This window comes from Gymnodraco acuticeps, unplaced genomic scaffold (assembly GCF_902827175.1).
Source record: "Gymnodraco acuticeps unplaced genomic scaffold, fGymAcu1.1, whole genome shotgun sequence".
In the NCBI taxonomy this organism is placed as follows: domain Eukaryota; kingdom Metazoa; phylum Chordata; class Actinopteri; order Perciformes; family Bathydraconidae; genus Gymnodraco; species Gymnodraco acuticeps.
In genome coordinates this window covers 21,984-33,940 of record NW_022991810.1, presented here as the reverse complement: position 1 = coordinate 33,940, position 11,957 = coordinate 21,984, and the positions used below count along the sequence as shown (strand labels likewise).

Here is an 11,957-nt window from a genome sequence, read left to right as displayed (position 1 = left end):
ACATACATCCACCAAATGGGTACATAGATGTCATTAGACCAATTAAAAAAAACAAAAAAAAAACTACTGTGGCTCAAAACTAATATCTACCAAGAGCTCCGGAATAAGATAAGATGGACCTTTATTGATCAACCAAAGGGATATTATAACATTATAAAAAAACATAAAGTCCTTTGTACAAGATGAACTCCACTCATAAGTCGACTGTTCAAACCTGAAAAACTGGAAGCTGTTATTTTTCTGCTCTGTCATTCTCCATAGCGCTCATCAGATAGGATTACTCATGGTAGCACACCCACATATATTTATGTTATCCTGGCAAGGAAGTAAAACTCTCCCCTGGCCTGCAGTATCAATGGTGTGAAAAATAGCATGCACTGAGTCTAAGTGTGTGTGAGCACTCATTCGGTGTGTGTTATGTGTGAATCTGGCCTTTGTGTACATCACAGTGCCTTTAAATGCCTTTCAAGGTTCACAAACTTCCGATGATGAAATGAAAACCTAACTGGGCCAAATGTACGTTATTCTTTCATTCCCTTTTTTACTCTAAACGTTAATTTTCAAATATTCACACAGGAATGCGACTCCTATCCCCAGCAGACCGCCGTGCATCGTTTGTGAAAAACCTGCAATATGTTCTGCGTCGCTAATCGGAAAACTAACTAGCAAGCAGCCCGGAGCAACAGTCTCATTGTTATTCCGTGGATGGGATTACTTTATTCTCAGTGGTGTAAATTGTAAATCGAGGAGAGCTTTCTATTGGTTTAGAATAGAATCACCAATTTTGCACTTGATGCAGAAGATTCTCACTGAATTGAAACTCCTAACAGGCACAAAAAAAGGAATTTGTCGATTAACCACAGTCATTAAACGCATGGACGTAGTGCTGAGAAGAGGTCTCATCAGCCATTACAAAGGAAAACACCTATAGGCAGCTTGACAAACATTACGCAACACTTTTTATCTAATAAACTTGGGTTATTGAACAGTGACGTCCAATAGAGCAAAAGACAGAAGAAAACAAAAGTCACTTTTCTTTTTTTAATGTAATGTATGACTGAACTTTGTTATGGTGAGAATTATAGTTGTTTTCATGTTAGACTAAAAGGAATCGTTAAAGTTAAAACAAAAAAGAAATGAATGTAAACTATTTCATTTATATCTGAATGCACTTTTATTTGAGATACCTCTGCAACACTGGGAGCTTCATGCATGCAGATGAGATACCTCATTCATCATGCATGCTGAAAACACAAAGGCATCAAGAAAAACAAGTTTGACTTGGGGATTTTTTTCACATGTTCCCGTTAATAGCTTCTTAAAATATGTGTTGACTTGTGTGTGATCGGTTGTCACGTTTAGAAATTAAAAAATGCAGATGAAAGCTACGGTATAAAGTTGTGGGCGAAGCTAGGTATGAAGTATTAAATAGTGATCACAGAGGGAAGAAGGCACAGTGAAAATGGCTCTCTACCAATTTCTGTGTGGTTCAGCGGTGATGATCATCCTCTTATCCAATGGTGAGAACGTTCATGTGATTTTTCTTTAAGCAATTACAAATGTTTTGTTGTTAAATGATATTATGCTAATGTATTGAGTTGATGTTGGTATCTCAAGGGACCAAAATAGTAGAGATTGTGTAGCTGATCTCTAAATCTTCCTTCAAATTAAAGAGTAAATATTTCATCTACTAATAACTGGGAAATTACTGATTTTATTATGTGATCAAAAGGAGTTCAAGTGCATGTGAAGGACAATCAATTAAAGTCACTGAAGTGTTGGAGTAATTGTAATCAGTGCTAACCGTGCGGCCTTGATTTGGATTTCTTTCTTGCACTATTTTTGATTGGATCCAGTCTTTCTATTTATTTATTTAATAAAGTATTAATAAAATGGTCAGCAAAAGTATTAGTACTTTGATTTGGGTTAATCTTTGAATTAGTTTTGTCTGCTGGAAAGGCAGTGCAGAAGTGAAATATTTCAAACCAGGTTTACCCATCTGGGTCAATGGACCATAAAGTAATATGAAACCCATTGTAGTCATTTTGGTTTTTTAAATCCTCACAAAAACACAACAGGAATATTTTGTCTCCCCGTCGTCAGCAAATTAGTCGAAAAAACCACCAAAAATAATGGGATTTAATAGAAAATTAAACTGGTTGAGCTGATTTTTTGTTGTTGTATTTTATTTTGCACTCATGAGTTCTCTGGTGTTCTCGTGTTCACTTGTTTTGTTTGGTTGCTGAGAAAAAAATGAGCACGAGTGTGTTATTGGACAAAGTGTGAAGTTTATCAAACTAAAGTCAAAAGTAAAGCATTACCAGTAAGTACATCAGGAGTTTGGGATGGGCTAGACTGCAGATTTGGTGACACGACAAGGCAGACTTTAAAGTGAACTGATAAGATATTTTTTAGTTTTCAAAATATTTCAGAAGAGTCAATTTCTGCCTTCAATAAAGCAAGCCCTCTGTTAAACTACCACATCTCATGTCTGTTGTTGATGTGCTCATAAAGGCATGCAAGGGTGGATCGTAAGTGCATTTACTGAAGTACACTGATGAAGTACTTTACTTGAGTATTATCTTTTCATTCCACCTTAAACTTCAACTCCACTACAAATCAATGGGAATATATTGTGTACTGTAATACTTTCTCTTATCTAGATATTAGGTAGTTTACAAAATAAGATTTTTACATTAAAAAAAAGAAGTGAATTTATTTAGGAACTAGCAAAGTCAATCAATCAACAAGCCATGTTCTATGAATTATCAATTACACATTCATCTAACTATAGTCAATCATCTGACCTCAGTAAAATGCCAATACAGGAGCTATGCGTGTAGTTTTTTCACAGTGTGGTATTAGTAAGTGTACTTAAATAAAAGATTGTTGTTGAAGATAAATTGTTCCACCACTAAATGCTTGCCATCCTTGGTTTCAAGCAAGACGTTTGCATAACATTTTGTTCTCAATTTCAGGATGTCATTCACAAAAGCAGCCAGGTAAGCGTATATGAGCAACATAACAAGTTCTTCAAGATTCCTTCAGTGAGTTATGAAAAGGACTGGTTCTACATGTCCATGTCTAATCTGTTCTCTTTTCTCTGTCAGCATGTGGCCGGGCACCAAACAACCCCAGAATGTGGGGAGGTCAAAATGCGACTGCAGGAACTTGGCCCTGGATAGCCAGTTTACAAATTGATGAGGATCACAGTTGTGGAGGGTCCCTGATCAGCAATATGTGGGTTCTGACTGCTGCTCACTGCATCCCAGGGTAAGGAATCAAGTTTTCTCTTAGAAATATTACAGGAATTGTTTCTATTTTGTTGGCAAATTTAAATAATAAACCTAAATGTACTATTTTGTCTTAAGGTATCTCACAAACATGACTGTTGTTCTGGGCCGCGAAAGCATGAAAGGTAAAAACTTGAACGAAGTGTCAAGGGCAGTTGATAAGATCATAACCCATCCTGCTTACGATGCATTGAGCGACGACAACGACATGGCTCTTCTGAAGCTGTCGAGTCCCGTAAACTTTACCGACTACATCCAGCCGGTGTGCTTGGCCTCTGCAAACAGCACCTTCTACACCGGTGACAACAACTGGGTCGTTGGTTTTGGTGCTACATCTTTTGGTAAGCTCACTGACTCCACACTTGATCACACATTGATGGGTGCATATGTCTGTTGTCTTTTTAAAACATCAATTTCTCTCTGATTAGGTGGCCCCAATGCCGACACCCTGCAGGAAGTGAGGGTCCCAATCGTGGGAAACAATGAGTGCACATGTGCCTACCCATATCTCACAGACAACATGATCTGTGCTGGGTTAAGAGCTGGAGGGATTGATTCATGTCAGGTAACCAACTTTTTGTGTATTTACTTTGTGACACTTTCTTCAGAAATTGATTTTACAGGGAGCAGGAAAATGTGCAAAAAGACGCAGTGGGAATATTGAATTGAATTCAGTAGTAGGGTGGCTGATTGGTTTCAAAATAATCTCAATACACATCCCAGAAATCTATAAGATTATATAAATGAGCTATCGGTCATGCTAATTACAAGCTTCTCTTTGACTACCCAAAATTAAAATTTGTATTATGTGTGTGTTACCTTAATGTAGTTTTCAAAGTTTGTCCCAGTTGCAAGAATTGTTGACTTACCCTAAAGTTTTAAGTAACATAACATAACATCCAGTCTTTGTGCTAAACTAGGCTGAACACATAGATACATCCACCAAATAAACACAGAGTTGAAGCCAAATGAAGTTCTCATGACTTTGATTAAGACAGAAGGAAATAAGCAAGCCTTCCACTGCATTGATTAAAAGTATGTCCAGTAAATGTATTTTAAAGGAAGTCAGGCTGTATCAAACAACAAGCTTATCAAATCTCAAATTCTTGGTAAAATCATTGAAACGGTTGTTTTCCAACAGCCGAGTCATTTCTTGAATCTAAATAACTGTTTTGATGTGTTCCAGTCAGGCTTTCAACCAACCACAGCACTGAGACTGCTCTTGTAAAGGTCTTCAATGACATCCACTTAAACACAGACAGTGGCAGAACTTCAGTGTTAGTATTATTAGATCTCAGTGCTGCGTTTGACACTGTTGACCACAACATATTACTTGACCTACTATAAAACTGGGTGGGACTTTCGGCAACAGTTCTACACTGGTTTGAATCCTACTTAAGGGACAGAAACAATTGTGTTTCTATAGGTAAATTCACATCTGAATAGACACATATGACATGTGGGGTTCCTCAAGGCTCCATCCTGGGGCCTCTTCTCTTTAAGTTACCATAGCTATGCAGATGACACACACATGTACATTTACATTTCACCAGGAGACTATGCTCCATTCAAATTGAGGTAATTGTTTTTGGAGCCAAGGAGGAATGAATAAAAGTCAGCGCTGAGCTTCAGTCTGCAATGTTCAAAACAACAGATAAAGCCAGAAATCTAGGTGTAGTCATGGACTCGGACCAAAGTTTCAACAGTCACATTAAAAACAATTACTAAATCAGCCTACTATCACCTAAAGAATATATCGAGGATTAAAAGAATTATGTCACAGCAGGATTTGGAAAAACTTGTCCATGCTTTTATCTTCAGTAGACTGGACTAAAAATGGAGACGTTCAGTTATTATGCTCCAAATATCTGGAACAAACTATCAGAAACCTGCAGGTCCGCTGCAACTCTGATTACTTTTAAATCCAGGCTGAAGACTTTCCTTTTTGCCGCTGCTTTTTATTGATATATTCCGCTGCACTGTAACTTTTATTCATGTACCTTTGTTATTCTTGTTTTATTATCTTTGCTTTTAAATTAGTGTTTTTAAATGCCAATGTATAATAAGTTTCTTAATGCTCTTAATTTCTTTCATTTTTGTAAAGCACGTTGAATTGTATTGTGTTGAAATGTGCTATATAAATAAACTTGCCTTGCCATGCTTTAGCAGGGTGGATGGTTCTATCATATAACCTCAACCATCAATTTCTTTCTATAGCGAGACTCAGGTGGACCAATGATGATCAAAACTGGTTCAGTCTGGGTCCAGAGTGGTGTTGTGAGTTTTGGAGAACGCTGTGCCTTGCCAGATTTTCCTGGAGTTTACGCCGTTGTGTCCAACTACGAAGACTGGATCAAAAATCACACTGGCTCTAGCCAACCAGGCTTTGTTGACTCCATGTCCTCAGGAGTTGACACCGACTTAACCTTTGACTGTTCTGAAATAACTACAAACACCGAACCCCCCAAACCTTATCCCACCACTCAACACCCCTATCCCACCACCCATCACCCCCATACCACCGATGACGGCAGTGTGTTTGGCAGTGGTGAGAGAGTGATCTCCTCACTCGGTCTTCTCCTTATGTCTCTCTATGCGCTTGTCGGAGGCATATAAACATGGAGATGTTGAAGTAAGATAAGTTTAGGGTTTCTGTGTCCAAATGGCTCATTCACTTGATTTGATATGAGCCCTAATTGTTCGAAAATAGAACATATGATTTAAGATATATAACTGAAATGTTTTAATTAGCGATAACCCTTCTTGTGATTTAAAATAATATAACAATTTAAATGTGATCATTTGTTCTTTTAATCAAAGAGTTAAACTTATCTTTATTCCATTTCTGGTGGAAAGTCATCATTTTGCAGATGACTGGATTAAGTTTTCAACGATTTTGCATTGTCTTGTAAAGATTGTTTTTCCAGACATAACGGGATAAAAACTAAAATAAAGAATTATCTTTTGTGTGATACAATGGTTTCCTTTTTGGTCAGCAGGCCTATGAATAAGGTGACTAGTTGGGTTGATGAGAGCCTTGAGAATGAACCAAAATAGTAAAGTTTGGGATACCAACACAGTGCGCTGAAAGACATTAAAACTCTAGTGCTAACTCTTATAGGTTCATTCCTGTATTGTATTATGTGTGTGTTTATTGTAGTTTTGGTCTAGTTATGTTCAAATGACCTTAATGTAGTTTTCAAAGTTTTCAAAGTTGCAATAATTGTTGACTTAACTTAAAGTAACATAACGTAATTTACAAACGTTGTGTTAAACTAGGCTGAACACATAGATACATCCACCAGATTAACCTAACCCTACCTAATCTAAAGTTTAAAGGTGGGGTAGGTAATTTTGGAGAAACCAGCTCGAGTGAGCTAGAATTTGAAAATACACAGCCGGAAAAAAATCTGCCACTTCCTTACAGAGCCCCTCCTCCAACACACACGAATGCGCACATGACCAATGAGGGCACGAGATAAGTTTGTGCCCAGATGGAAGGCTGACAGGCAGGTAGGCCATCCAGTTACTTTAGCCGGGCCGGCTCAGATGATTGGTCGTGCTTTCCACAGATGACATTTTCTTATGGATTTTTTGTCAAAGCACTTCAGATATTCATTGCTATCGGATGTTAAGAGCATTCCATGGAATATAACAAAAAGTGTTTCCCGAGCCGGTTTCTCAAACTTACCTACCCCACCTTTAAGTAACATAACTGCCAGACTTTGTGCTAAACTAGGCTGAACACATACATCCAACAAATTAACGTAACCCTGACCGAACTTCACCTTAAGGTTAAGTAACATAATGTAACTTCAAGACTTTGTGCTAAGCTAGGCTAAACACATAGATACATCCACCAAATGGGTACATAGAGATGTCATTAGACCAATTTAAAAAAACAAAAAACTACTGTGGCTCAAAACTAATATCTGCCAAGAGCTCCGGAATAAGATAAGATGGACCTTTATTGATCAACCAAAGGGATATTATAACATTATAAAAAAACATAAAGTCCTTTGTACAAGATGAACTCCACTCATAAGTCGACTGTTCAAACCTGAAAAACTGGAAGCTGTTATTTTTCGGCTCTGTCATTCTCCATAGCGCTCATCAGATAGGATTACTCATGTAGCACACCCACATATATTTATGTTATCCTGGCAATGAAGTTAAACTCTCCTCTGGCCTGCAGTATCAATGGTGTGAAAAATAGCATGCACTGATTCTAAGGGTGTGTGAGCACTCATTAGGTGTGTGTTTATGTGCGTGTGCTAGGGCTGTCCCGAATACCATTTGTCGGGCTCCGGATATTCGGTAGTAATCAGCAGCGAATATTCGGCCCGCGCGGGGGGCACGTGTATTTCGGTGTATTCACTACATTCATTTTGTTATTCTACAGTATTGTTGTTTTATAGTTATTTGTTAATGTAACCCAATTCTATTCTTTGAAATTGAAAAGGATATTGCATTGTGTTTGTTACTTTTGTTGCAGTTGTATATGTCTTAAGTGTAATTTGGCTTGGCTTCCTATTTATGGACATGCTTTTATTTTGAAGAGTTAGCGCTGTTGACAGGAAGTTGTTGTTGCTATGGAAACAACGTGACGGAGATTAACGGAGAAAAGTCATATCTACATATAAAGATGGAGAAAGTAAACAATAACGTTTATGGTTAAGTGTTAGCACCAAGCGGCAAACTGTGGGGTAGAGCCGGGAAGCCAATACGGAAGTGCCACACACTGCAGTTCATATATTGGCCGATAGGCGATGGCTGCAGAAAGGAGCAATTTCCATAGACCCCCCATGTTAAAATGCTCAACTTTACAGCAGAAAAAAACATGTTTCTACCCCTGGCTCCATACATTTTTATTATCGATATAGTTAGATTCCACCTTCATGATTATGGATCTGTGAGTGAATTGTTTTCTAACGCGACCCTTTTATTTATATTAGGTCTTAAAGTTTGTGCATAAATGTGGTCACATTGAGTGACGGTGTCAGTACCAGATATGTTCGGGCTACCAGATATGTTCGGGTGTATTTCCGTCGCATCCGTCATCCGTCATATACTCACCTCCCTCTGCTCCCAGCGCTCTGCTGCCACACACCGGCCGTCTGCGGAACTGCAGCCGGAGGAACTCGGGACAGCTTGTTATGTGTGGGGTGCTATGGTGGGGTCCCATGTACTTGTGCACATAAATAATGTTTCTAATTATTTACAATTAAAAATATATATATATTCTGCGTTACTTTAGCCAACACTTTTATAAGGCCACTAGATTAGATAATTATGAAATGTGTAGATAGAATACATATATTTCAGGTTGTTATTTTGTCATTATGTTTAATGTTTTATTTACCTTTTAGTATCTGAACTTTGCAGGAGGAGTTGGGGAGACACACGACACATCAAATCACATATACAGATCAAGGCGAAGCGAATGGAAGTACTCCCATACTCATAGCGTGGAAATGTTTGTGAAAACGTGTGCAAAGTCTCCGAAAATCCTAAAAATAAGCTCATATTTGAATTCCCCATAAAAAAACACATCATTCAGTAAAAACAAGGCCCCACTGATCATCTACTCTCCGAGACGATTCTAGGGATGTCTGGCTTGAGTTTCGACCACCAAGGAAAGTGGACAAAAGTGCCCGAGATCAGCCTCTTAAATTTACCCAGGGCCTAGTGCTTGGCTTTGGGCATGAAAATTCAGGAAACTCCCCTGAGTATTTTATTAAATATCTGAACTTTGGAGAGGAGTTGGGGGACACACGACACATCAAATCACATCTACAGATCCAGACGAAGCTAGTGGAAGTACTCCTAGCGTGTGAAAAATGTTTGTGAAAAACGTGTGCAAAGTCTCCGAAACGGAGCAGTGGCTGTGATGCTAGCTTTGCGGCTAGCGGTTAGTTGTTATTGTTTGAAGTTGTTGCTATGGAAACAACATGACGGAGACAAAATTAATATCTTCTACATATAATAACGGACAAAGTAAAGAATGAAGTGTAGGCTATGCCTGTTTGAAGTTGTTGCTAAGGAAACAACATGACGGAGAAAAAGTATAATGTTCTATATATAATAACGGACAAAGTAAAGAATGAAGTGTCGGCTATGTTTAAATGTTCGGAATTTGACCGTGAGGGCCCTCTTGAGTTGCCGTAAAATATGACGAATATGACGGATCACGGATGCGACGGAAATACACCCGAACATATCTTGTAGCCCGAACATATCTGGTACTGACAACGGCTCTGTCAAGTGCCTGCCGCTGTTAGCTTCTTGTCTCTCTGCTAGCTGCTCCGTGAAGCTAGCTACAGGGACTCTGCCTGCTCAGCTCATCCAGGAAACACAACTTGTAGCAGGCCGTGGTTGTTTGTTCTTCATGCTTATATATCGGACTATTGTGACTCGCTCTGCGGTTAAAACAGACGGTGCATGAATGCGGTTTTGCGGTAAGTGAAATTGTAGTGCTTTATTTATGTGTTAATGATTTTAATCAGCTACATAATGAATGGTAAGGCTTGGGTTAGCATGTAAGCTAGTGGTAGCTACATCGGTGCTAATAATCGTAGTAATCGTAGCCTCCAAGTTAAAATCATAGACTGTATATATAAAGGTTAAAGCGAAATAGACAAGTGTTAAGTGGGATAATACTGTTGAACAAACGGCTTCTGTTTGAGGTTGATAAAATAAGGTTACATCCTTGTAACTTAGAGATATTTTATTATGTAGGTAGAACTGTATGCATCTAAGGTTAATTTAAATTGGCTATGCTCAAGTATGTAGACAAGCTAATGTCGAAGTAGTGTATGTGAAATCAACCTCACAATAAGATGTGTGTATATTACAATTATTAATGTCATATTTCAAGATGATTACTTAGATATTACAATATGGTTGGTTGAGCTGGAGTTCATTAGAAGAACGAACCCAAACCTTGTTGTTTTTATTAATTGCATTACCAAATGGGTATCAAATAAACAGTAAGCATTGGTAACACAACTTCCAAAGTTACAGTAAAATAAAAAGCCCCCTGACTCGGACAATACACAATCCAACATGTTCAACAGAAGAGAATCAGTTATATTGTTTGTACACATGGTACTTTACATATATATATATATATGTTTGTTTAAGGCAGGGGTTGGCAACCCGCGGCCCACGGGCCGCATGCGGCCCTTTAAGCCCTCTGCTCGCTCCCTTGAGCTTACACAAAAATAAGAAGGAAATAAAATAAAAGTATTTGTAGGACTATTTATATTTTGTTGCATGGTTGAAAATGTTTCGTATCTTGTATTTTGAGGTGATACTGTGACACATAAATAAAAAACAAAACGGTTTTAATTAGGTCAACTAAAATATGCGTCACATCCCGCTACGGTCCCGCGTGAGCGCCTTTTCTTGGAGGCGAATAACCTGACCCCCGGCTCGATGAGCGAACTATGGATAAATCAAATCAAATAAAAGTACCGGAGGAACACAGGATTTAATTCTGTGTGGACAGTTATCTGCTTTCACAGCAAACGATGCTGGTTTACCGGTATGTTTGATATGTAGAGAGAAGTTGTCAACGATGGTGCAGCCTTTACGTATCGACGAACAACAAGGGAGAGGAAGACAGCTGACGATCTTCAGTCATAATTCAATGGGGTATGTCATTTATTTCAGAAAACACTTTTTGTTATATTCCATGGAATGCTCTTAACGTCCCGATAGCAATGAATATATGAAATGCTTTGACAATAAATATACAAAAATGTATCTCTGGAAGCCGTAGCGCTGTAAAAAGCACGACCAATCATCTGAGCCGGCCCGGCTAAAATAACTGGATGGCCTACCTGCCTGTCAGCCTTCCATCTGTGCACAAACTTATCTCGTGCCCTCATTGGTCATGTGCGCGTTCGTGCGTGTTGGAGGAGGGACTCTGTAAGAAAGTCTGAAGGAAGAGGCATATTTTTTCCGGTTGTGTACTTTCAAATTCTAGCGCACTTGAGCTGGTTTCTCCATTCTTACCTACCCTACCTTTAACTATTTTTAGGGTGCAGCTATATGTTTTATGTATTTCAAAGTGGGCCCATTTTAATAATATTTTTTTTCCCTTCAAATGTGCAGAGGACTCCCCAAGTGCTGTGTTTAATTTATTTTAAAGTAGGCCTGTGTATTATTTTTAATTCTCCTTATAAGAGTTCTTTGTTTCTTATTAGAGGTTAACAGTTTTATATCATGTAATAAATAGCCTAATAAATGCAAAAAAAACTGTAGTTTTTGTCTGATATAACAATAAAAAACTATGAAATATGTTTTGCGGCTCCAGACAAAAAAATGTTGGGGAAAAAGGAGCAAAATGGCTCTTTTGGTCAAAAAGGTTGCAAACCCCTGGTTTAAGGTGTCCAGGTGATGCAGACAGGCTGGACCAGAGAGTGAGAGACAGAACTGGACTCCTCACAGCAGTGAACTTCAGCACAGGTACAAAAGGCGCATTCACACTGCGGTACTTTTTCCCACAAAGGTTCATGTGAACTTAGTTCATGTGAACTCTTTAGTTCGCATGAACTAAGTACAGATCGCGTTCACACTGGAAAAAGTCCCTGGGGGTGGATTAGGCAAATGAAGCCGCTGACGTCACTTGTTCTTCTTCTGCTTTGGGCTTACTGGCAA

The 11,957-nt window shown here is 38.5% G+C and overlaps 1 protein-coding gene across 1 annotated transcript; it reads left to right on the top strand.

The window, feature by feature from the left end:
• Window positions 1-1,288: 1,288 nt before the first annotated feature.
• Window positions 1,289-5,909, top strand: LOC117535256 (prostasin-like). Its single transcript, XM_034199656.1, has 6 exons — window positions 1,289-1,520; window positions 2,979-3,002; window positions 3,111-3,273; window positions 3,372-3,634; window positions 3,722-3,858; window positions 5,511-5,909. Exons 1-6 carry the CDS (start codon window positions 1,463-1,465, stop codon window positions 5,907-5,909), a joined length of 1,044 nt encoding a protein of 347 aa, XP_034055547.1. The 5' UTR covers window positions 1,289-1,462.
• Window positions 5,910-11,957: the final 6,048 nt, after the last annotated feature.

What these genes read in the sequence shown, in the direction of transcription:
- LOC117535256 (XM_034199656.1), top strand. Translation starts at nt 1,463, where the DNA reads ATGGCTCTCTACCAATTTCTGTGTGGTTCAGCGGTGATGATCATCCTC. An exon ending in TCATTCACAAAAGCAGCCAG is followed by an intron (nt 3,003 to 3,110) that starts GTAAGCGTATAT and finishes TTTCTCTGTCAG; the next exon opens with CATGTGGCCGGGCACCAAAC. An exon ending in TTTTGGTGCTACATCTTTTG is followed by an intron (nt 3,635 to 3,721) that starts GTAAGCTCACTG and finishes CTCTCTGATTAG; the next exon opens with GTGGCCCCAATGCCGACACC.